Below are 24,114 nucleotides of genomic sequence, written 5' to 3' on the forward strand. Positions count from 1 at the left end.
CTTTTTATTTACGCCACTGCTTTTCTATTAACTTCCCTTGGATGAAACAACAGCTGCGTGCCATCTGCAAGCGATCTAATATTGTTAGCGGTTTTCTGACATAATGCCCTGTAAAATTTTAACAAGCCCATATGCTCTAGATAGATGGAGGGCATCCAGCGTTAAGGAGACTCTTGATCCGTGAAGAACGGGGCATTAAAATTAGCATGCTGTTGCCCTGGTGACGGAAGCAAGCTAACCCGAAGCTGCACCGTAATGTTGACGTTTAGAAAGTTTATTTGTAAGTGGAGACTCTGCGGTGTAGCATTTTTATAAATTACCCATTCAAGGCTGCCGGGGGGCTAGCAGTAAAACCCGAGGAAACCCCTGTTACTGCTTGGTAAGGGGTCAGGGTTTGTGTGTGTGTGTAGCGGGGAGTTGGCAATTAAAACTTGCTGAGCAGCTAGCAGCAGCGCCACTACCGTTAAGCTACCTGCGCAGGAGAATCTCGGATAACGGGAGGCCGTCTCACAAGGTAACGAATAACAACACGAATTTTCCAGCTCTGCTACTACAGAAAGTGAGGTCTGCTTTGTTAAATCACTGCTGTGGTAAATGGCGAAACATACATAGCAATTACACACGTGTTTTGAAAATTGTAAGCAACGGTGAAACATGATAACAATTACTCCATATTATTTATTGGTTCATTTAGGGTCATTTTATTGATAATCTAATCTGTAATATTTTTATTTAAACTGGTTAAAACGTTTCTCTTTTTAAGGCTAACTGAAACTATTATAGGTATTTATATATTCTATACATTATTATTGTTACTTAATAAAATAAATTAATAAATGTGTTTGTATTGGCTTACAAACTTTGCATTTGGAATTTAATGTTGCCTTCTTACACTGCAAAATGTCGTGTTTAACTATTAAATTCAACTAAACGTAATGTCATCAGGGAAAAAAGTTTTAATTAATACACTTGTGAGATCATGTTAATAAATCTTTAGTTTAATCATGTCCTTTATTCTGGCTGTATTGTGGCTTTTATTTACAGATATCCTGTTTCACTTAATTAACCATCATATGTACAAAATAAAATCTCTTTTTTTTAGGTAAAGTCGAGTCCATTATGTTTATATTGCCCCAAATCAGAAAATCTCTGAGCTTCAAGTTTAAATTTTTCAGTGCATTGTTTAACTTTAATATTAAGAGAGTCCAGCTTTGCATAAAGACTTTTCTATTTGTGTCTATTTTCTTATAATAACTAATATAACCATAGTCCAAGAGTGAGTATTTGAGTAGGGTAGGTAAGTCTAATTGCCTGAGGGTAAAAGCTCCTCAGAAATCTTTCTGTATTGGCCGCTGGTACGCAGGAGTATCTTCCTGATGGGAGCATATGGTATGATGTTTTTTATAGTGAAGAATAACTAAAATCAGGGGTGAAAAAGTCATTATAGTTAGCTTTAGCTTCTAAATATAACACCTTAAAATGAATCTCTGGAAGCAACTGGAAACTTGAATAAATCAGAAACAAAAGCAACTAAAAATAAATGCTAATTTTTAAAAAAGAAACTATGATAACTCTGCACGGCATGCTTTCAGGTGTGCAAGAGAAAACCTGACCTTAGAAGATGGTGAAAAAAAAAAATGCCAAAGGGCGTCACAGGTGCCCTTTCACAGACAAGACACAAAAGTCTGTTTCTCACATCGCAAGCAGCAAAGACCTGATCCAGCTGGATGATGAAGCTGAAAGTGACACCTCTGCAGCTCCTCCACAGCCCCACATAACCATCCAAAGCTGCCAGGGCTTCCCAGACAGAGTTTACCTGCTGGCATCAGTAATCTATCAGAATAACCATCTGGAAAAGCCCGCTGCACAACGGTTAGTGAGTTATGGCAAAGAAAGAGGACTCCGGTTACCTGAAGTCAAAGATGAGGAGATGCATCGTGCAGCTTATGAGTTGGCCTTCAGCACACTAAAATGTAAGTTGGCAATTAACTGTTAGCTCAGGGTTATTTCTCGAACCTTTATTATTCCTTTTTTTGCCTTTCTCTGCCCGCCTGCCATATAAACATAAATCAACAATCTCATATGAGGAGCAGCTGATGTTTCTGTTCATAGTTTGTTTAGTTTGTTTTTGCCTTGAGATGATCTTTCACAACACTACAGAAGGGAAAATGTCTTAATAAACATTACTTTCTAGCATCTGATTGTTAGAATCTGACTGGTATTAGATCCTAATGTGGCAGTCTAATTGAGATCATGGGATGAGTCGTTTAAGGGCCTGAAACAATTAAAGTCTCATTTAACCATTAATAAAATAAGTCACTGTTTGCTGTGGGTGGATAACCAGTCTGTTACCTCAAGTGCAGCACAAAGCATACAATTTTTTATGATTAAGAAACTGAGATTGTCCTTTGATATAGTATTAAAAGTCATAAAAGTCAATAACAAAATACCAAGACTGCATCTTCTCTGGGCCTGTGAAGCTGTGCTGACCCTCGACTTAAAAGTGTTAAAAAAAAACAAACAAACAACAAACCGACAGATTAAAGCGATTCCTAATTTTTGATTTATACCTCTTGGTAATGGTCTGTGGTTTGGGTAAATGTGAAGCGACATCAGGAAACGTTTTCATCAGCTCTCATTTTGAATCATTTCTCTTTCTAGAAATTGCAAGCAAAATTGATTTGATTTCTGGCAAACAAACAGCTTTGGGCAAGTTAATTGACAGGTAGAATTGCATATAGATAGACTGATGAAGGGCGAGTAGAAGAGGGGGAAAAAAATGCTCGAGTGGTCATGGGGGAATTCTGCGTCATGCTACAAATCAATTTGTCCCTTAATCTGTTTGCTGGGACTAGGGTGAGGTCTGGGTGACCGAAGTCACAGGGTGTGTAATCACCATGGCAATAATGCAGAGGAGGCGAGCCAACAGCCAGGGCAGGAAGCCGGCTGGAATCGATTTAACGTGTTTTCAGTGGATGCCGAGGTCAGGTTGCTAGAACACCCCCATGGCCATGGATGATTTTTTTCATCTTCTCGCTGTGTGTCCACTGAATCTGGATGAATATCAGACATACATGTTAAACAATTAATGCAGATCACCTCAAAAATATCCATCATCACCAGCTCCAGCACCTCATTTGAGTAACTTATATTAGATTTGTAGCTCTAGGTCATCACAGCCTGCTTGCATTACCAGGCGAAACTAGGAAGATTGCTAAGGATAATAGAAGAGAAACTAGCAACTAGTAACTAGTTACAAAATTTAAAGAAAGGAAGGGTGACTCAAGACTTCTCCACAATTTACTCCACATTTTACTTGTTTTTTTAATCACTCCTTTCTTATTATTTTAAAGATAAATACTGTTATAAGTTTGGACTAGACAAGGTAAGATCATTTAAAGAAGCTGTGGAGCCTCACCTCCTTGTGTTGAGTACTTGAGATAGATCAAGTCATTTTTACAGTAGGTGTGTATGTATATATATGACTATTTTGTGTTGCAGAGACATTGCTACTGACATACTTTAATCATGTATGTGTTTTGGATTCGTGTTTGTATTTTTGTGATGTTTGCTGTGTAGATGAAGCGACACACCCTCGAAGCGTCTTAGTTTTTCTTCTTCCTCCTGCAAACACGCCAGCTTTTCGTGCAGAATTTGATTTTCTCCTGACACGCAGCACTAGGATGCTGGGAGTCATGACAACACACATGCATCTTGTAGGTACATTCAATGACCGATCCAAAACTGAACAAAGGTCAGATGTTAACCTAAAGAAGAAGCGCTTCACCAGTGAAAAGCACACAGAGCAAAATGTCAGTGAGTATGAACTGGTATTGATCTTTGTGATTATAACTCTTATCTGTTCTAAACAAAAGGTTCAGTGAGCTCCATGTCGGTGGCGGAAGACACAGACACTCCCTTTCGGGGTGTTGTGAGGAGTGTCGAGCAATGCTCAATGTTATGGGGTTGGTGTTGAGGTTGATCTTTACCCTGGTTTAGAATTGCCATTTCATAAACAAAAGACAAAGCTGTTGGGATTTTCTCCACATCTTCTCCTTCTCTTACACTTCATTCTCACTCTTTTCTTCTTCTGTGCCTTCTTTTGTCTCTTAAAAAAACAATTTTCCAGTGTAGCTCTGCTAGATCAGCGACCTAAAGGCAGGTTATGTTTTCAAGGTTTCATATCTTATTCAGTGGTCATGCAGTGTGCTGTCATTGCTTGAGGAATACGCTCGTGTTAAGCTGTGTAAAGTAATTTTTGTGGGAATGTGGTAGAAATTCATTTGACCTTGTCAGTAGCCATACTGACAAGGTCAGTATGGCTCCCTCCTCCTCTTTTTTGCCTCTTTCTACTGGCTCCTCTGAGTATTTCTGTCTCATTGTCCACTGGCCAACTGGGCTGCCAGGCTGTCAAATGACTGAGGCTGCTCTTCTCTCTATGCAATGAGAAAGGGCCACTCTGTGTGCTATGCTGGACTTGGAGTATAAGACAAAGAGAGAAAGATTTGTCTTTTTTTTTTTTTTTGTCCTTGACCACAATCAGGGCAGTTATCACCACTATGCCTCAGCAAATATTAAATTGTCAAGATGCATAATACGTAAGATAGATTGAGCATTTAGCCCAAAGGTGAATGTATAACTTACTGCAGGTACCTTCAATGGCTGTTCCAATGTTAGATTAATGTGCAATTGGGTGTACTGATGCAGAACACTGTGAGACAAAGACCTGCTGAAGAGGAAAAAGAGACGCCATTCAGGTCTGGCTCTTGTGCTGAGCATTTGTTTGACTACAGGCACCATCAGTCACTGCTCATTGTGTAACACCTGGATGGAAGCCACACGACACATAACCTCAGTTCTGCATCCTACAGTGCCTCCTGCTGATTGAGGATGCATCATAATTTATTTAATTTTTTTTTGTTAGACTCATTTCAAGCGACTGTTGCTTGTCAGACTTAAAAGAGTTTGCATCATCCCCCAGGTAAAAACCCAGCGTGGCGTCTGCTGTGCAAAGATGTCTCCTGTAAGTGATTTATAGCAGAATTCCCTCTGTGTTTTGCTCAAATTGCAGTGTGTGATTTATAGCATGTTAAAGACCATGACCTCTGCAGAATGAGGCGTCATGGCCTCTTTAGAGATCTGTTTTGCCGTGTACAGTGAGCGGTTATCTCTTAAGAGATTGTCTTTAAGGACTTCTGCAGTAATGGGGACAATTCTAAACCTTATTCACCTGCATCTGCAGTAAATTACACCACTGCTGATGTTGTAGAGTTCTGTTTCCTCAATTAAAGATAAGCTCTATCATGTGAAAACAGTTGTTTGTGTAGCCGCCTGTATGTGTGTGTGTGTGTGTGTGTACCTGCATGCAGATGCTTGCCTTGCCCTACACTGTATAGGGGTGCCCAGTGTGAATTTGTGATGTTGCGATAAGTTAACAGCAGTATGTGGTTTCCGTGGTGTCTCGGTGGATAGGGTCTGGTTTTAGATCCTATTTGCAGTCTTAGAGGTGTGTCTGTTAGGAATAGGAATCAACCAAAAGGCAAACCACCCTTGTGACAGACAAAATTTCAAAACTGTGGTTTCACACTTGAAGAAACACATGCATCTTATTGACAGCTTTCGCAGTTGTCTGTTTCTTCACTAGATGCGCATTCATATTAGAGAAATTATCCTTTTGCCCCATTCATTCACTGTGCAGAGAGCAAACGCTACCTGCAGAGAAACTTTGGAAGCAGCGGTTCTTTAATCCTAACATGATAGACGGGCAAGTGTTCCTGTCTCTCCATCTCATGCATATCGAAAAGGAGAGCCTGCTGTTCACAGATGGGAATGGTAAGGATAAGCCTGTTTGTTTTTATGTATATTTTAAGAGAAAGAATCCTGTTGGTTAGTGGGGCAGTTGCTGCTTTTATGATACGATAGCGTGGGTATGGGGGTGGAAAACCACTATAAACCGAGGAAAGATATCTGATAGCGAGCTCTCACCTTTTAGCAGTTTAAAGTCAGCCCTTTCAGACTTCTGTCACCTTTTTCATAAAGAAGGTCAAGAAGAGTTTCCCTGGACTAAAATGACAGAATTAAGTTATTGATTGCACCATAGCGGTGTGCAAATAATTTTTATAGGACAGCAAAGTATAGATGAGCAGGTACCTCTGTAATACTCTGTATACAACAAATTACAGCATCCCCATAATCAGGATGGATTTTTTTTTAATCCTTTCTTATTCCTGTTAAAAATTAAATATAATCAGAGATCGTGCAGTCAAAATGAGATGCCTCATTAAGGAATAATTACTATAAAAGCAAAAGTGAGCAAAAGTAGTGTTATGGGAAAAAAAATATATCCAAGGTCATAAATGTTCCCACACTACCTTGTGTTATCCTTGGTAAAAACGTTCTAGGAGAATTAGACTAGAAATATCATAATGACGTGCATATGGTTAGATATACTTGGGATCATAAATTACTTGGTTACTTGAGGGTTAATTAATGGTGTGAATAAAATGGAAAATTGAATCATACTGGCACATACTAGCCTGGTATGAAAAACACGCTCGCGCTCTATGTTTGGCTTCACTGATTATGTCTCGATCTGACCTTTTCATTATTTTATATGTCATTGGTGTCATTATTCCTCCAATTAAATGGGCTCTCATAGCAAAGACACACTAAGTGAAAGAAAAGAACCAAATGAAGAATCAGATTAGGTCTAATTAAACACCAAATAAGCATTTAATCACGGGAAATTAAACCCCCGATCTAATTGAATTATCTTTTGAAATTAAATTGCCATCATTCGGGGTGCCTCTAGGAGCCTCTTTTGTTCTTTGTCTTCATCTCCTTTAGCTCTTTTTTTGTGTGTTTTCATGTTTTTATCATTAGATGTGGATTCATTAATGGATAGGAGTAATTTATTGTGCCTCCGTCTCCTCCTCCAAATGGAGGAGTCAGGATTGGTTTCGAGGGATAATTAGACATTGATATAAAAGATGCATTAATATGCATCATCGTTACTCACTCACAATTAGTTATTGAAATCTCTGTTATTACATTTCTATCCTTTTAACCTTGTTTTTTTATTCCTGTGCAGATCAAGAACTGCTGGAGGACATGATGATTGACAGCTGCTGTTATCTTACTCAACCAATGGTAAATCATTTCATATAATTTTATATGTCCGTAATGTTATCCCTCTGTGTATAGTTTTGTTTACCTTAGTGCTTCCACAAACACTCTCCAGTGTTCATGTCTTGCTGTTTACACTCCACATATTGTTTGTTCTATTCTCTCTGATGTTATAATCAGTAACAGTAATATTGATTTATTGCACTGACATGCTCCTCTCACCAACTCACAAAGCGTCTCGTTTTGTTCATATTCCCTCCTCTAATCAATGACAATGTCTCCCTTTGGAGTAAAAAACATCATAAGTTACTATGTGGCAGAACATATCTGGCTGTGTATTATCCTTTATTACACCCCATTAATTAGCGATGAAATCAAAACAACCCAGGGGCAGTGAGTTTGTATGTACCATCTGAGTGTATTCTGCACAGTGTGTATGCTGTATTTGTCCTCTAACCAATTTTTATTTTGTTATGATGCTGTGTACTCGTAAAAGAAAGCTTTGTAGCACAGCCGTGAACCTACAGCCTTCTTAAATGAAGAGGTATCCTCTGGAGGAGGCTGGCATGTACTTTTGCCCTACTTTTAACACACCACATAAAAGATTCTGAGCAAAGAGGAGGGCTGCTTAAGCTGTTTTCTCCGACGTTCTGGATGATGATAAAACATGGGCAGAATACAGAGCGACTGCGTGGCTGGTGAAGCAGGTGAAAGAGACGCGAAATGAAAGCGAGCGGCGGTGAATGTGCAAACAGAAAACAGAGCTGTCATAGAGTTTACAGATCGAAGATAGCCAGTGTCTATTTCAGCGAGGGCCTAAGCATATCCGGGCACATTAATACACATGAATATATGTGTTTGCAGTGTAATCCCCACAGGCACACAGATGTACACTTGCATCGTAGCCTTGTGAAATATGGCCCTGGGTGAAATGAATGGCTCTCCCTACGGGATAGTGGCAGGTCGTTACTCTGCATTTCTCTAGCTAGACAATAAAGCCCAGACACAATGAGACAGTCTTTAGAGCTCACTCTCACCTTCTTTTACACTCCTGGCATCTATAAAGTTCAACCTTGGTAGAGAAATAGAGACGGGAGAAAGAGGTGAATGAGAGCGAATAGACTGCATGTAAAAAAGGGGGTACATGAGGGTATTGGATAGGGAAGAAAAAAAAAAAGTAGAACGGAAAAATGAGGGTATACATAGGCTTTGAGCCTAAAGCACATTTGATCACAATGGAGGAGGAAAATGAAGCCTAAATCCCACAGAGGATGGAAGTAACCTGAATAAATTCTAGTCAGGAAGACAGAGAAGGTAGAAAGCATTTGACATGACAGAGTTCCAATCCACGTGTAAAATGAAGCATATGAAACTTTAATAGTAGATGCATTCGGGATATTTCATCTATAGTTTGTTCATTTGTGTTATATCAGTAATACACTACTGAATTGAAATTAGCCCTGAAATTAAACAGAGTGAGATGAAGACAGTCTCAAGAGACTGGGATAAGAGTTGCTAAGCAGAGCTGACATGTTTACTGTTTCCCACCATGGGACACTGTTTCCAGGCAAGCTTAGTGACTGGGAATTTTCCCACACCCAAGTGTTTAACCTTGGTGAAGGACAAGTGGAATTTGAGGTAATGAGGGAAGTCGAGTGAGCTAAAAAGCAAAGCGCCACAACCTGTCTCAGAAATCGACCTTTCAAAAAAAGAAAAGGAAAAAAAAAAGAAATTAAAGGCCTCTGTACCGAATAATAAGGACAACCTAATTCCTCCCCTAAAACAGAAACCTTTGTAGCGTTCTAACTTCTCTGCCCATTAGCCCAGTTGTGAGGATGTGGCAAGCTGTTTCTGCAATGGAGCACCATCTGCCACTAATGCGGCTGGTGCCCTCCCACCCTCAGGGGGAGAAAGGTAGGGTTAGAGAGAGGAAAGGACAGGGATATGGAAAGAAGTGGAGAGAGGAAGATAGTGAGTTTAAGGGAGAGCGATAATTGTAGGGGAGTGGTGGAAACATAACTCAGACTTCCTCCGAGTTTTAATTAAGTACCAAACTTTGGGTCATGGCAGGACATCCTTGAGCTACTGTGTGTGTGTGTGTGTGTCAATTGTGTAAATGAGAAACAGTTCAGTCACTGAATCAATACAGATAAATAGTATCAGTCCACAGTTCTCCTCATTATGTAGCTGAAATAGGGCCATTTAAAAACCACTGAACTACACCGATGCAGGTGTAAATTCTGGACATGCAACATATGCTGACTTTTGAGCCGTTACCACTGAATAAAAACAAGGTTGTTCCTCAAGTTATTAAAATGAGAAATATTTCTATTATGCCTCTGCTCTTGTTCTTGCTTTTAAATGAAACGTGGTGCCTTTTGCTCTTACACTCTAGCCAGACGAACAGATGAGCCTTGTTGCCGTCATGCTCTATGACTTCCAGAACAGGAAGTTCCTCCCTCGGGAATGCAAGGTGGACGAGATCGTACAGGAAGTTAGACATGTGGAGGACTACCTCCTCAGGTGAGGAAAAAAACAAACCAAAAAACAAAAGCACAAAAAAGCTGAAATCACTGCGGGTGAAATTATTAAAAGACAAACACAATAAAACATGAGGAATTTTAGATAAAGTATTTAAAATCTACACAGCCTGGCTGGTATTGTCTTCATGTACATTTGCCTGTGTGTGGGTTTGTCATCACGTGTTTCTGTATTTGTTCTGTTTTTTTTTGTTTTGTTTTTTAAAATCTGTTTCATTGTCTTCAGAGAGATTTTGTAAAAGCAAACCCCAAACAAACCATGATAGCTCTGCAGCTGTGCAAAACACAGTGACAAAACTTTACAGAGATAAAAGAAAAGGTCAATTTGGCAGATGGAAGTAGTCCAACCCATGAGTACTGAGCAAGGGGAGTCAGAAGAAAGGAAGCCAAGAGCTCACTGGTTACCATTCACACATTCTTTTTTTAATCTGTAATGTATTTGTAACTTTCCATGTAAGGTATCTGGTGGATAAACATAAAAAATGTTCAAAGTTCAAAGAGAAATCTGGCCTGTGTGCTGTCATCACAAGGATGCCCCTAGTGTTTTTTTTTTTTTGTTTGTTTGTCTTGTGTGCAGGTTTAAAACCAAACTGGCTGCCTCTCTGGCCCGCTGCAGGATCAAACATGATCTCTTGTCCATTGAGTGTATCCTGCCAGAGAGTGTGAAGAAGAAGCAGCAGAGGTCGAGCAACCTTCCACTTTACGCATGGGTCAACACGCTGAAGAGCAGGTCAGCTGAGCATGCTGAGAGTACACGCTCACCTTCCCAGAAGCAGATAGCACACACTTATACATTTACACCTGTACATAAACACAGACGTGCACTGTAAGCATACCCAGGATGTGTCCACACACACCTGCATTTACACAGACCTTTAACTTTGGGCGCTATCCAGTGTTTTATGGGCCAGGTACCCGGCTGACATCCAATTAAATGCTCGCCCTACACACTGTGTGTGTGCGAGTGCTAATGTGTGTTCTTGCCTGGGCCTGACAGCCTGATTCAGTTAGGTGTAAATCCTGCTGCTGTAGACAGATTCAATCAGCAGCAACCCTCAGTGAGCTCTGGGACTGTAAAGGTCACCTGTTGGGACTAATGGTGTGTATGTACATGTGCACGTGTTTGTATGTGTATGTATGAATGTGTGTGTCTTAATGGCTTTTATAGACCATATTACTATTAAAGACTCTTAAAAGGCCAAATAGCAACTCTGACACTCTAACATTATTATTATCGAATAATGAGAGATAATAATAAGGAGAGGAGAGAGCCTTCCTCTTTCTGCTACCTCTGACCTTCGTCTTTTATCCCTTCTCTTGGGCTTCCGCTAATCTGCTCTCTCCTCTCTCTTCGCCTTATCGCTCCTCTCCTCTTTTACTTCCAGTCTTGATGAGATCCAGAGTGTCCTGAAGAGCGCAGGTTTCTCTCAGGTCAAATCGATTGGGCAGTTGGAGGGCCAGACCTTCTGCCAGGATCCCCACTGTGGGGATATACTGGTCTTCCCTGCACAGCTGAAAGCTCAGCTGTACTCCACCAAGCTGCTCAGCGATCACAAACTCATCATCCAGGTACTAGGTGCACTGAGAGACGAGGTTTCTGACAATATCAGCCTCCTCTCTGAATACTCTAATATAGCTGTGGAATCTCTTTAGCTCCATCAGTCTTCTGTGATATTTATGATTTCACTTTGATAATGGACTTTCTCAAATTGATTGTAAGACTGAAATCGCTTATGCCAAGAAAGATTAGTTTGCCCAGATACAAATATTTCACATCACTTCCACTCATATGGGTGTGCTTCACTTTGAGCCATAAAGAATTATCCTGTTTGGGAGGATTGGACAGTTTAATCATTTAATTTCTGCTTCATAAAAGTCAAGCTGCCACATAAACTGTGAACAGTACGCAGCACCACAACACAAGTAAATCAGATTTTTGTGGCCAGATTCAATCAAATATTCACTGCCTCTCCCTAATTAATCATCTCTCCTTTATATTTGTTCACTGACTCTCCATCACTCTTTCCATTTTCTGTTTTTCTGCTTTTTCTCCTCCTTGGTTTGTCTCATAGCATTGCTGCAACAAACTAATACTTCCACTCCCTGTGCCTGTAGGATAAGTCATGCAGCTTGGGCCCAAATGCTGTGTGCTCCCTGCTACACGAGGAAGGAGATGTTCTCATGGTGGGCTCCTTCTCCAGCCTCACTGTCTCCCACACTGCTGCCCTAATTGCAGAAAAGTATAAAGCCAACAGCATCAATTGGCCCAGCGTCTACGTTTGTGTCAACAACTGCACAGATGCTCAAAGTGAGGAGCTGGAGCTCACTGTCTCTGCAATGGGCTGCAACAGTAAGAGAAAACAGATGTATGTCCTTGAGTGGGCTGTCAGTATCGGTTTGTGTTTGTGTTGGAGACAAAAGAGGCGACAGAAGAAGATGGAACAAAAGAAAGCACCTGGCTGTTAACTGTCTTTGTCTTTAAATGAAGTGAAAACTTAATATAGACCAACAAAGACTGGGCGAGTTCTAGTGAGAAAAATGGATGTTGCTGTCAACAAAAATCCTAGGGACTCATATAAACTCAGTGTGCTTTAAACCAGGTTATTTTGCTGATAGTGGCTGCCACCTCAGCTAGTCATTAGAGAAATAAAAAAGGGGAAGGAACAAAGTTGACATTTTTATGATTGCAAACGACGCCTTCAGGCACAGAATTTTTCTATAAAGAAATATAGTGGGACATCATGGATTTAAGCACGGAGAACATGTGCATGCCTGGTGCTGATTATCATTATACTGTCTGTGTCTGGCGCTCAGATGTGAGACTGATACTGGAGGAATTCCAATCTTTGCACACCGGTGACAAGCGACTTCAAAGAGTGCGCGTTATCCTGTTGACCCCCAAGTGTTCTGTGTCTGCAGTTAGCAACCCAGTTGATTTCATACTACAAGAAAATGGAGGTAACGATTTAAGCACTGAGCCATACACTGTGGGCTTATTTACTATACTGATATAGACCTGGGAACATACAGTTGGTTAATGTGCACAAATCAAGATGTTGTGCACACTGGATATACTGTAGGATGTGATATATCAAGCTTACATTGTTTAAATGCAAATTATTGCTATTGCTTATCCTGTGCAGTTGTTGCAGTTGCATTCATAAAAAGTAAAAAACAAAAGCATGTCCTTAATGTTTTTATGCAACAGCTTAAAAACACTAAACTAGCTCTAAACTAGCCTTAATATTATAAATTGAACATTTTCACCCTGAACAAATATCTGATGGAAGTCTTTCTTTGTGGCATAACAACTAGCGGATAACATACTTACTTAAAGATGCTTTTATACCCACTCGAAGGCAACAGTTAATAAAGTAAAGATTATTCTCTTCTGAAGCTCCTCTTTGTTTTTTCAGATACAGACCTGCTGCAGGACCTGTCCCAAGGCTCCATAGCCCAAAGCAAACTGGAATCCCTGGTAGCACAGCAGAGGAAGGATATTGATCATGCCTTGATGTGTGAGCGTACAACCACCCGCTCTCGTACGCGCACCACATAATCTGAGTTTCAAGCATGCAGCCTCTCTGACACGATGTTGCTTACACTTCCTAATTATCTAATCTCCTATGCCATTAGGCTGAAGTCTGTGGTGTTCCTTGGAGATTCTCTGAGTTTTAATTAAGGACCCTAATGTTACACTGTGCTGGTCATTCGCTGTCTTCTGCAGCAGTCTTTGCATATTTCAAAGTGTTTCGGTGTCCCGCTTTGTGTTGTATAAATTGTCTAGAGGTGATCGTGATAGAAGTATTCTGTTTTATGCCGATGCTACTCTTTTAATCTGCTGTCAGTGTGTTTTTGCTCAGTTGTATTCTACTGTATATATTTATACGCTGCATTTTCCTCTGTTCAGCAGTCTGTATCAGCGAGTTATGCTCATTAGCTTCAATCCATCTTGTTTTGTTCAGGGGATCCTTCTGTCTCTGCTCTGGGATGTGTTCATTGAGCAGGTGGAGTCTGTAGGTTGGGGGAAATGTAAACTAGCTTCTCTAATTAAGGAGCTATTGATCAGCCCTTGTCTGTGGTTTTGCCAGTGTAGATGCTTTCTAATAGGACTAGTAATTAATGGCGGGTATGTATCGAGTGCCGTGGTTCAGTTGTGTCGATGGTCTCATTTCAGCGTCTCTCACACTCACACACACAGACACACACACCTCCAAAGCCTTTTGTGTCTGTTGTGAAGCATCTAATTGCAGGACACCTGAATGACATTTTGGCCTGGTTCTAATCTTTTTGTCTCCTTTTCACCTCTCTCCAAGTTATATTTCACATTTGATTGGAGCCGATTTGCCACATCTGAGCAGGTTTGCTTCTTTATCAGCCGAGTGTTAATTATTTCTGTCTGGCAATAATTAGCGAGCAAGAAAGAAATCAAAGCTCAAATAAAGGGAGTCAGACTGCCAGCAGCCAAACAAATCTTCAAGCCAGTCGCAGTTAAATAAAATGAGCAATGTACATGCATAAGCAGCACGAAGAAATTAATATTCAAGAGCATATTTCTTCAAAGCGAGCAGTTGATGAGGAGGACGGCTCAGCTTGAATAATCAAATTTAATTGTTGTAAATAGGGATGAAGGGATGCTTTTTAACTAAATGTGTGTGTTTTTGTGTATAGTCCCCAAAGTTTTGGCAATTGTCTACGCCACATGCTCGTCATACCCAGAGGAAAATGCGGACGTGGTTAGAAAAGCGTTGCAGCAAGCCCAGGCCCGTGCAGACCAGGAGGGGGAACCAAAACAAGCAAAGTTCAGGTCAGCCTCACTCTCTGCACCCCAGTGTGCTTTCTGCTTCTGTCTCCATCATTGCCTTTCTTTGTCTGTTTGCATTGCTGTCTGTCTGTCTGTCAGCTTTGCAAGTTGTTTGTCTGCTTACCTTTAGACAGGCTTCTGTCAAAGCCTCAGCACACCTCAGACAGGAACAGAAGGAAATTCGGTGAAAATATAATCAAAGGTGCCATTTCATGTCTTTAAATGCTGTGTAAAGGCCACGGAAGAAACGATTTTCAGTCAGCTCGCCTTCCTGCTTTTTTTTTTTTCCAGGATTCTTTTCTTTGTTTGTGGGGTTAAGAGCTAGAGTCTGGTTGAAGTTTTTCAGTCCTGTTGACTTGAATGCATCAAGGCTGAATCCTCTCTGCAGCAAGCTGGCCTGGTGTGCTGGCAGTGCCTTAGGCTAGCGTAAATAAAACAAAGGTAGTATTTCTGGTAGGGATCATACTGGTTTTACCCAGACATCTACTCCTGTGTGCAATGTTTGTGGATTTCAAATAACAAAGTAATAAAAAATTATAATTATAAAACGTTTATGTCAGTAATCAGAAAAAAATATCTTCAGCTGTTATTCCAATGTGTTTTCTTAATGTCACTGGTTATGTTTTTTTAAACTGTATTTTCCTGTTTTGCTGCGTATGTGTGTGTGTGTTTCATTCAGGCCAAGCCCTTCCCCTTTCATGTCCTCTGAGTATCCAAAGGCCATGGATGAAACAGACAGTTTCTTCATGCTGGAGCCAACAGAGCACACCAATGGCTCCTTTCTGGCTGTTCTTACCAGAGTGGTAAGCATCACTTTAGCAGATGAGCAAAGGAATTCTCTAATAAGCCACAATATACGCACCCTTGTTAGTAACTACTTTATTTATCCTGAGAATATACTGATGTACAACAGGACCTCCGTTTTAATAATGTGTTAAGGAGAGTTGTGACCACACAAAATTAACCATTTAAAGCCGGTTGGAGTAGACACGCTCCATTTTGTGTAACTATTTTAAAATCCCGATAGCACTGCCACCACGTAAGCTAGCGCAATAATTATTTTTGCATATGAAACCGGAGGAGTTGTACTTACATCTTATGCCATCAGCTTGTCCTAGGTCACAGTTTCCTTCCACATATAGCTTTGCAAAAACTGCATAAAAAGCATTTGCAGCAACAAAAACATAATATTCCAGAAACACGCTTTGCCGATCCGATCAGCTGTTTGTAACACTTCCTACGTCCATCAGCGTGAACTATCGCATGTCCGCCATGACCTGCCCGAAACTGGAAGTGACGTCATTTTGCGGAAATGTCGTTTTTTACCATCAGGGCCTTATGAGCTTATACTGGTGTTTTTAAAAGTTATGTTTGACTTTATGACTTTCTGTGCCGTTTCTGGGATGCTTAGGACTCATATTGCACTGCTGGAAATAGTTTATTTTGATGCATATGCTGCTTTTTTGCAAATTTGCATTATAATATTTATTTTCGTTTTTCCTGCAGTATATAAAAATTGGTGTATTTCAAAAATAAAACTATGAAGACACTTAAAATAAATTTCCTGTGGTGGGAAACTATTTTGTGCAACTTTCTTGTCTTTACAGTTTTCAGGGATAAGCCTCTTAAATTTCTCTAACTAGAAATATATGTTAAAAAAACAAAAATGATTTTCAATTTTTTTGTAGTTTATTGCACTGTTTTGCAATTTATGTAATTACTTTATGTAATTACTATGCACTTAATGCAGACATATTATTAACATTTGGGCTATAATGGTTGTATTGATGTATATCAACTTGAAATGCTCTCAAAAATGGCACTACAAGATGTAAAAATATAATATAAGCTCTGGCGGACTTGGTTCTATGGTAGGTCTTAAAGGGTTAATGTACATGTACACAGAAAACACTTCTCATAACAGAGCAGCGCAGCTCCTATTGCTCCTTCATGAAGTCAGTTTGAAATCTTACAAAGCTGCTGTTTCCTTGTTGATGTCTGAGTGCTGCAACCACACTGTAAAAAGCCGCATCTGTCCTCGCATGCAGAGTCAACACTTTGTAATGTTAGCTACATTTTGCTTCTTACATGGGATCAGTGATAACTAAGCTCTGTGAAAATGAAATTCCTCCAGGCCACTGCTGCTGCTACTTTTAGGCAGTGCAGCCAAAGAGATAAGTACAGGCAAATGTAGCTCATTTACAGTACTGTGTAAATTCTCGAGTGACCCGTCGTGTCTTTATATTTTGTTTCCAAGGAGTCAAACTTTTTTGAGGAGTAAATCTGGCAGCTTAATGGTTTTTGGTTCAAATCAATGACCGTAGAAGGTCAGGAGGCTCTGTCACGATTTGGGGCTTCATTTCACCCGGTGGTGTTGGGGATCTTGTCAAAATTGATGTAAGTATTAAGACAGTAAAGTAAAGTCAGATTTTGATCCACTATGCAATACCATATTGAAAGAATCTGATTGGCAACAGCTTCATTTCTCAGCAAACACACACATTTTAACAGGGAAGGGAAGAAAAGGCACCAACATCCAAAGAAACGCTTTGGATGTCTTTCAAGAAGCCTGAGAACTATACCTTAAGACTACTTAAAGAAATTAAAGAAAGCTGCCTAAAAGAGCTCAGACTGAAAGAATGAAGGTGGTAAATTGACTGGTTCTTATGTAGTGCTTTTCTGCTCTAACTGAGCACTCAAAGCACATTATTCCAACATTCCACAATCACCCATTCACGCAAGCACTTTTTTTTTCTATGCTTAAGCAACTTGGTGTTAGTGTAGTGTCTTGCCCGAGGATATTTGGCACGTTGACTGGAGCAGGCAGGGATTGAACCGCCAACCATTCGATTAGTAGTACTGCTCTGCCTCCTGTACTACAGCTACCCCAATTATTGGCTCTGAAGCGCATTAAAAAAATGTCTATTTTTGCCTTATATATTCTATTTTCTTTGTACATGTTTCAATTACTTACTGCAGCCTTTTCTAATTTTACTAGCAAACCATAAAGAAACAAGGAATGGCTCAAGACTTTTGCACAGCACCGTTAAAATGATAAACTGTTTAAAAATAAAAGATAAACAGATGAATCAATAATGATTAAAGGAGATGCTGTGGTGTGGTGAATGTCACTCTGCCATTTATGACTGTCTCAGTATCGTGTAATGGACTTTAAATGTCTAAGTATTAACACATACTTGGCTGTATTCCCAATACGCCACTAAAACACACAGATGAATGTTTTCTCATTTAGGGTTAATATAAGAAACAGTAGAGAAATGGGAACAGTAAAAAGAGGAAATGATAGTTTCCTACAATCTCTACATATATTTCTCATTTTCCTAGCAAACTATAGAGACGTAAAGGGTGTCTGAATACTTTTGCACAATACTGTAGCATCCGTCACTGGCAAGCTGTCTGGTTTCAAGTGACAGATAAGTTCCATCATTAGTCCTGGACCTGACTGTGTGCCTCGCCGGTATGATACCAGGGTGTCATGCTGCTGACTTTTGTAAGACCGGCTGACAGTTTATTCAGCCTTCAAAATGAAAATGCTGTGTACCGACAGAGGTTGTGTGTGTGTATGGTTTTCACAAGCACAGACAGAATAGATTGGGTGATCCTTTATTTATGTCTGCAGAGAAAATATCTTGTTCTTCTTCCCCTGAGTCAGTCAGCTCTCTCATAGATAAACACAGACAACGGTGAAATAAGTTTAATTGGCGAAGCTTATTAGTGTGGGGAATTGTGATGAAGTAGATACACTGAGCTGGCTGCAGTCTGTCAAAAACAAGCAACTACCGGGAAACTGAAGCATGAACCATTTGAGTTGTTATGATATTTGGAGAGAAGGCAGGCAGTGCATAGGGACAAAGCAGCAGAAGCTGAGATTGGGTGAACATGAGGATCACAGTGTGTGACGGGCACTTGGTGAGACCCTTGAGGAAAGGGAAAAAGAACGGGTGGAAGGAGGTCACGGTGCTAGAGGAAATGAGAATGTCGAGTCAGAGATGCAGGCGTCTTTTCCTGGTTTACTTGGCATCTAGACCGAAGGTGTGACACGTAGGTGAAGAAAGAGAACATTGCCTGAACACAAACGCATAAGTCTGAACATGAGAGGCCAAAGTCAGTTTGAGAGCAAGTTGTTAAGAGTCAAATCTTGGGTTTTGCAGCCCAGAGAAGAAAAAAAGGGCAGAGAGAGGGATTTAGTTTTGTTGCTATAATGTGTTTGAGAGCAAGCTTTGATAATTTTGGGACTTTTCTGTGAACACTGGTAATTGGGATGCACTCTGTCTCTCTCAAATTCTTTTGTGGTTTCTAGTCACGGGCTTTGATTGCTTAATAAAGACTCTCCCTCAAACGCATCTGCTCTCCAATCCACTTTCATTTTCTTCTCTTTGCCTGTTCTCCCTGTCTTCCTCGCCCTCGTTTATTTGTGTAGGTGTCTCTTTAGAGAGACTCTGTCCCAACTGGCTGCGGGTGCGCTGTGTTGCACTGGATCTTCAGGGTTGTTTTGGTAAAGGTGCATCAGCAATTCTCATCAAGTGTTTGTGACCGTTCTTCCCCACATCCTCATAATTCACAATATAGACCACCCCTCCCCATTACCGCCACAATATTATGAAATCTGCTTTCATGCTTTTGATGCCAGCGCGAGGTTATTAAGCCATCTTACCCCCACCGGGTGTGACGGAGCTCTCCCGCACCGTTTCCCTCTGACCATCCATCATGTTTTATACCTCCACAGATAGGAATGAAAAGATAATCAAAGTGCTGTAATGGTGCCTCAAACATGATTTTTTTCTTCTCGCCATACCTTCAATAAACTCAGCTAATCAAAAGTTATTGTGGCACACTGAAAAGCGTCATAAAAATAGCAATTATATAAGTGTTTGAATGCTGTCTGGCATATATTGCCTGTTGTAGTGGTGCCCACTGAAGTTCTTTATGAGCGGGAACAGCTGGGGACAATAAAGATATTCAAGTGATGCGTTTCTGGCCTAATTTCCCGAGAAAGCGACCCACGTCACAGGTGGACCTTTATCTAAAAAAACAAACTGCTGCTGCTGACGGATTAATTTGGACAGTATTAATGGGAGAGCCAATGCCCTTCAACATTGTCTTTATTTTCTTTTTTGTTCATAAATTTGGAAGCTGTTGACGAGATTCATTTCGGACGTAAATGTTAACAAAAGAGTGAGTTCAAATCCAGGAACTGCTGTGGCAGCTGAGTTTGGCAGAGAGTAGACGGAAGCGAGAGATTTACAGAGTATGGCATAGTTGGTTAGTGGAGATGGAGTAAGTGAGATTTACAGAGGTGAAGGGGAAGAAAAGGAGGCGAGGGAGAGAATCTGTTGAATAATTCAGCGCCCCCTCCGTCTGTATGAGTTAACGTCAGTGAAGTTCAGGGCATCCACCAAAGACCGCATTACTGAGGTGCTTCTAGAACCATGTTTACCTGCCTAGAGTGCATCGAAGCACGCGGTGTCACACAGGTGCAAGATTCCCACCTTGACACAGTGTGCATGCACACATACAGAGAAATGATGTAGACTTATGGACAGCTTGTACAAACGCCTAAATGCATTTGCATTAAAGCACAGGCAAACACTCAAAAACTAAATACACACAAAGACTCACGCAGGCTGCATGTCCCTGTAGTGTGCACTGTGCTTGTGAATAATTCAGGCATTGAGGAGAGCAGTGGGCTGCTGCTGAGACAGCAGGTGACCCTGCAGCCAGCAGCAAGGACATGGTGGCTTCCTTTCCTGTCCTCTCTCCTTTTTCTCTCCTCTCGTTTCCAAAAATTTGTTTTTTGAATAAACATTAAATACAGTTAAAATGTACCATTCAGTGCACTTCCCCTTCCATGCTAATCACTTAAAAGAACAATGTCCATTAACAAATTTTCATGAAACGCTGCATTTTTCATGTCCCTATTCTTTTTTTCAATTCTCAAAAGCCTGAGCCAGCAGTCAAAGAGGCACCAAACGAGGTGATCGCCAGGGCAAATGCAAAAGGCATACTGGACAAACTGGGCTCCAACCACCTTACTAGAAAAGAACAACACGAAAACAGCAGCAGGATGAAAAAAGCAGCCAGTGTTCGCACTACCCAGTCCCAGCTCTCTGTCAGCATTCAGCCCAAGCATCATCAGACCAAGAGGAGTGACAGCGCTGTGCTCTGTGGACATCAGGATTTTACTAACATGAAGCAGTCTTCACAAGGTGGGTGTGCACCCAACAGTCAAATAACTCAAGTCAACTGAATGTGCAGTGGAGAGAAAAGACAGATACCACTCTCATGTGCCCATTAAAACTAAGCTAATGACATCTAAGTTAGAATAAAATGTGGAAATGAATCTCTAAAAAAGAAAAGAAATAGGCTGTGGATAATTAAGTGTCACTGATTGGTTGCATCATCTCTATTTAGTAAATTTTTTTTTCAAGCTGGGATTTATAGATGTTGTGTACCAGTAGTAATGTTTAGTTTGGTTGGAATGAGTTCAGCCTTTTCTCCCTAGCCTCCTACACTTTATTTCAAAATGATAAATTCCTTTTTTGTCCCATCTTATTGTTTTTATCCTTTAGAAAAACCCAAATCACTGCGCTTGCAAGCCACAAAGGGCACCACATCAAGCTCGTTCTCTTACTCCAGACCAGAATGCAACAGCGCTTCCTGTTCCTCCTCCAAACTAGAAAAAAGCTTACACACTGCTCCTGTCACCACCACTCTGCGTTATTCTTCTTCTTCTGCCGCTCCTGCGGTCCCAGCGGCCCGCTCACGTGGACCTCAAAAGGTGGTGCTGAAACCTGTGCTCTTCGTCCTGCCTCCCATTCACTTCCCCAACTTTTTTCCACCCCAGCACAGCCGATCCAGATTCAGCCCCAGCCTCAGCTGCAAGTGGAAGAGACAGACTCCGATCGTTTCCTCCTGCTCCGGCGGCAGTCTCTCCAAAGATGCTCAGGAAATTCCCGTCCTCACATGTTTTGACCTCACAAACACAAAGAAGAGCATAAAGAAGAGCTAGCCTTTGTATCAAACGTCTAATGAAATAAAGCTAGCAGTGCCTAAAACCTGCACGAGAAGTTCTGCGTTGTTAATGAACTGCTTCATGACACACAGCATGTGAATGTTGTCTAACTCTAAACATTATTACTTATTGTAATTTAAGTGTCATTGTGTGCCATAAAGAACAACCTAGTCAAGTCCAGTCAGACTGTATATATTTATATTTCTGTGCCGTGTCATTTCAATGTCAGTACATGATGAAGGCCTATATTTCTGCACTTCTACTGACCTGAAAAATTAAAAAGGACATTTTTTTTTTCTTTTGGTAATGCATTTATTGTCACAACAGCTTACATTTACATGGTGTGGAGATGGGTGAAGAGCAGAAATGAAATGATTTATAGCATCTCTCTAGTTTGTTTAGTGTGGTTTTCATTTAGATCAGACTGCATTCACAGAGTTCACACTGAGTGCAGGTGGTGGCCCCGGGCCAAAGGAGCGCCGTTAAAAACTTTTGACAGCAGTGACAGCTGACACTCTCTCTCTCTCTCTCTCTTTTTTTTTAACTGCTATGAGTGCATATCTGTGTGTGAATACTTGTTTGTGAGTGGGAGGACACTGGCTGGATTTACTGAATTTCTCCTCAGCTTATGGCACAAATCTGATCTTTTTTGGTGTCCAGCAACATGAACACGCGTCACATCTGCCAAGTCGAGCGGAGTTTCTTGCTTCTTCGTACATTTTAGGTATATGTGGTAAAGTTTCCTGAGGAATTTAAGTTGAAAAGAAGCAATGTTACATTCCTTTTCATAATGTATGCAGGAAAAAAAATACAATCTTAACTGATTTATAGCACATTAAAAACTTTCTTTTGCTGATGGACCCATTTGTTAAAACTCATTAAAATACAATCCTTATTTGTGTGTTGTAAATTAGGCAGAAAGCAAGCTTTTAATTATGTTTGGTAAAAGGCCGGATTATTTTTATTATTTTCTTTTTGTGCCAGTGTGTAAATCCAGTTATGGTCAAGTGGAAATGAATTGTGCCGATAGCATCTATTTTTCTTTTTTTTGTCTTCCCAAATCATCAAGATAAAACAAACCCCATCAAGAAAACATGCAAAATCAAACTCTGCTTCTGTCTCATTATTTTAGTCACCAAAATCTTATGTCACTCTAATATCCACAAGCTTTATACCCTAAATTGTCTCTTCCCCCATACAATCATTTACATATGCTCGATTATTACAATCACTTCATTCGTCGTTAAAGGAGATGGTAAGTTTTTGCCTTTTCTTTTTTTTTTTGAAGTTTCTCATTCATCGAAACGATTGAAACATTTTTATGCCATTTGGTGGGCAGCTGCCAGCTGCATGATCTTGGTGCTTTTCTCATTCATCTGTCAGATATCCGTGACCACAGTCCTGGGAGGCTACAGCAGCTCATCCAGTTGAGTTCAGAAGGAGACAGAAGTGGAAAGAAAAACTGGCGAGGGCTTCCGTTACTAGTTTGTAAATAGAAATGTGATTTTTGTTTTCATCTTCTTGGTAATCCCGTATCCTGTCTGTATGATGCGCGATCGAGTAATCCATCTGTCTCAGAAATCCACATACAGGAGGAATTATGTTCCACGTGGACAAAGTAGTGTCAAAGTTCAACAGTTGACGCCAGCTTTTCCCTTCTTTCACACAAAACAGGTGAATTTTCTTTTTTCTTTTTTTCTTTTTTTTAATCGTCAGGCAAGAATGGTTTTTCTTTCCTTTAATCTGTGTTGATGTTTGTTATACTGTATGTACATCGTTGGTTACCATGGCTGGTACTGATTAAGTGCTATTGTGGCGAAAGTGTGAGTGGCTTCCAGGCTGGGGAGGGGTGCAGTGGTCAGAGGTGACGGTCATTGCTGGGGGAGTTCTGATGGCTGTTTCTTGGGTTTCAGAGTGTCTATGAGAGACTGGACGCCGCGTTTCACGCTAGTGGTCACCCGCCGGGTCACTGAGTCTGCAGACGGCGAGGAGGAAGAGCCAGCACGCTGGGAGGGCGGCCGTGCTACCAGGCACTTCTGGTACCGAAGCTGAGAAGGAGAAGGGAAAGGTTTTTGTGAGGAAGTGTTGGAAATATTCCAACCAATGTCAAAAGTGCTAAACAAAGAAGAAAAAAATGTGAAACTAGCTGCAACAAAATCCAACACATACACTTTTACACTTCATTTTTAGTGCTTACCACACAAGCTGCCTGGACAGCCTCAGATACACTGCCTGCATTGGGTTCACACCAGAACACGTGACACTGGAAATGCTGGCTTCCAGTGTCCATAATGAAGGCAAATGAATGAACATCCCGTCCCACGCCCATGAAGGACAGAAAACGGACACGACACTCCACCAGTACCTCCTCTTCCTCCTCCTGCGCAGCCATGAAAGAGGACAGTTAGACTTTGCTCTCTGCCTGACAAGTACATTCACAACAAATATTCCCTTGCCTTTTCTTTGATGACTGCCAACGTGGTATCAGCGATGCTCAGTATAACAGGAGTCCAGTCCTCTTTGCCTGTAGAGGACACGAGGCTGTCTATGGCGCCATTTATGATGTCCATACCTGGTGACATAACGCAGGAGAGTCTCAGCAGTTTAGGATC

At 40.8% G+C, this 24,114-nt stretch overlaps 2 protein-coding genes across 4 annotated transcripts in view; one reads left to right on the top strand and one right to left on the bottom strand.

Annotated features, from left to right (window-relative positions):
• The first annotated feature begins 237 nt into the window (after positions 1-237).
• LOC308409118 (putative methyltransferase NSUN7) lies at positions 238-22,609 on the top strand. Of its 2 annotated transcripts, none has more exons than XM_080901660.1 (13): positions 238-514; positions 1,593-1,973; positions 7,091-7,149; positions 9,521-9,648; positions 10,243-10,395; positions 11,051-11,234; positions 11,781-12,015; positions 12,480-12,623; positions 13,082-13,207; positions 14,337-14,472; positions 15,149-15,272; positions 20,432-20,696; positions 21,060-22,609. In XM_080901660.1, exons 2-13 carry the CDS (start codon positions 1,622-1,624, stop codon positions 21,497-21,499), a joined length of 2,346 nt encoding a protein of 781 aa, XP_080757786.1. In that variant the 5' UTR covers positions 238-514; positions 1,593-1,621; the 3' UTR covers positions 21,500-22,609. The 2 variants fall into 2 exon arrangements, with proteins under 2 accessions (XP_080757786.1, XP_080757787.1); XM_080901661.1 differs by having other exon boundaries at positions 13,082-13,183.
• apbb2a (amyloid beta (A4) precursor protein-binding, family B, member 2a) overlaps positions 21,516-24,114 on the bottom strand; it is a 37,976-nt gene continuing 35,377 nt past the window's right edge. The window contains exons 12-14 of one of the 2 annotated variants that reach the window (XM_080901659.1): positions 23,959-24,074; positions 23,700-23,882; positions 21,516-23,550 (exon numbers count right to left, since the gene is read on the bottom strand). In XM_080901659.1, coding sequence (XP_080757785.1) covers positions 23,374-23,550; positions 23,700-23,882; positions 23,959-24,074 — 476 coding nt within the window. In that variant the 3' untranslated portion in view covers positions 21,516-23,373. The remainder of the gene's footprint in view (positions 23,551-23,699; positions 23,883-23,958; positions 24,075-24,114) is intronic. The other variant, XM_080901658.1, reaches the window with a different exon arrangement.

The sequence above is a fragment of the Rhamphochromis sp. 'chilingali' genome, assembly GCF_963969265.1.
Source record: "Rhamphochromis sp. 'chilingali' genome assembly, chromosome: 13".
In the NCBI taxonomy this organism is placed as follows: Eukaryota; Metazoa; Chordata; class Actinopteri; order Cichliformes; family Cichlidae; genus Rhamphochromis; species Rhamphochromis sp. 'chilingali'.

Excerpts from the sequence above, each read along its gene's own strand:
- LOC308409118 (XM_080901660.1), top strand. The coding sequence starts at position 1,622 with ATGGTGAAAAAAAAAAATGCCAAAGGGCGTCACAGGTGCCCTTTCACA. Across the intron at positions 1,974-7,090 it reads GGCCTTCAGCACACTAAAAT|ATCAAGAACTGCTGGAGGAC; the intron begins GTAAGTTGGCAA and ends ATTCCTGTGCAG. Across the intron at positions 9,649-10,242 it reads GTGGAGGACTACCTCCTCAG|GTTTAAAACCAAACTGGCTG; the intron begins GTGAGGAAAAAA and ends TCTTGTGTGCAG.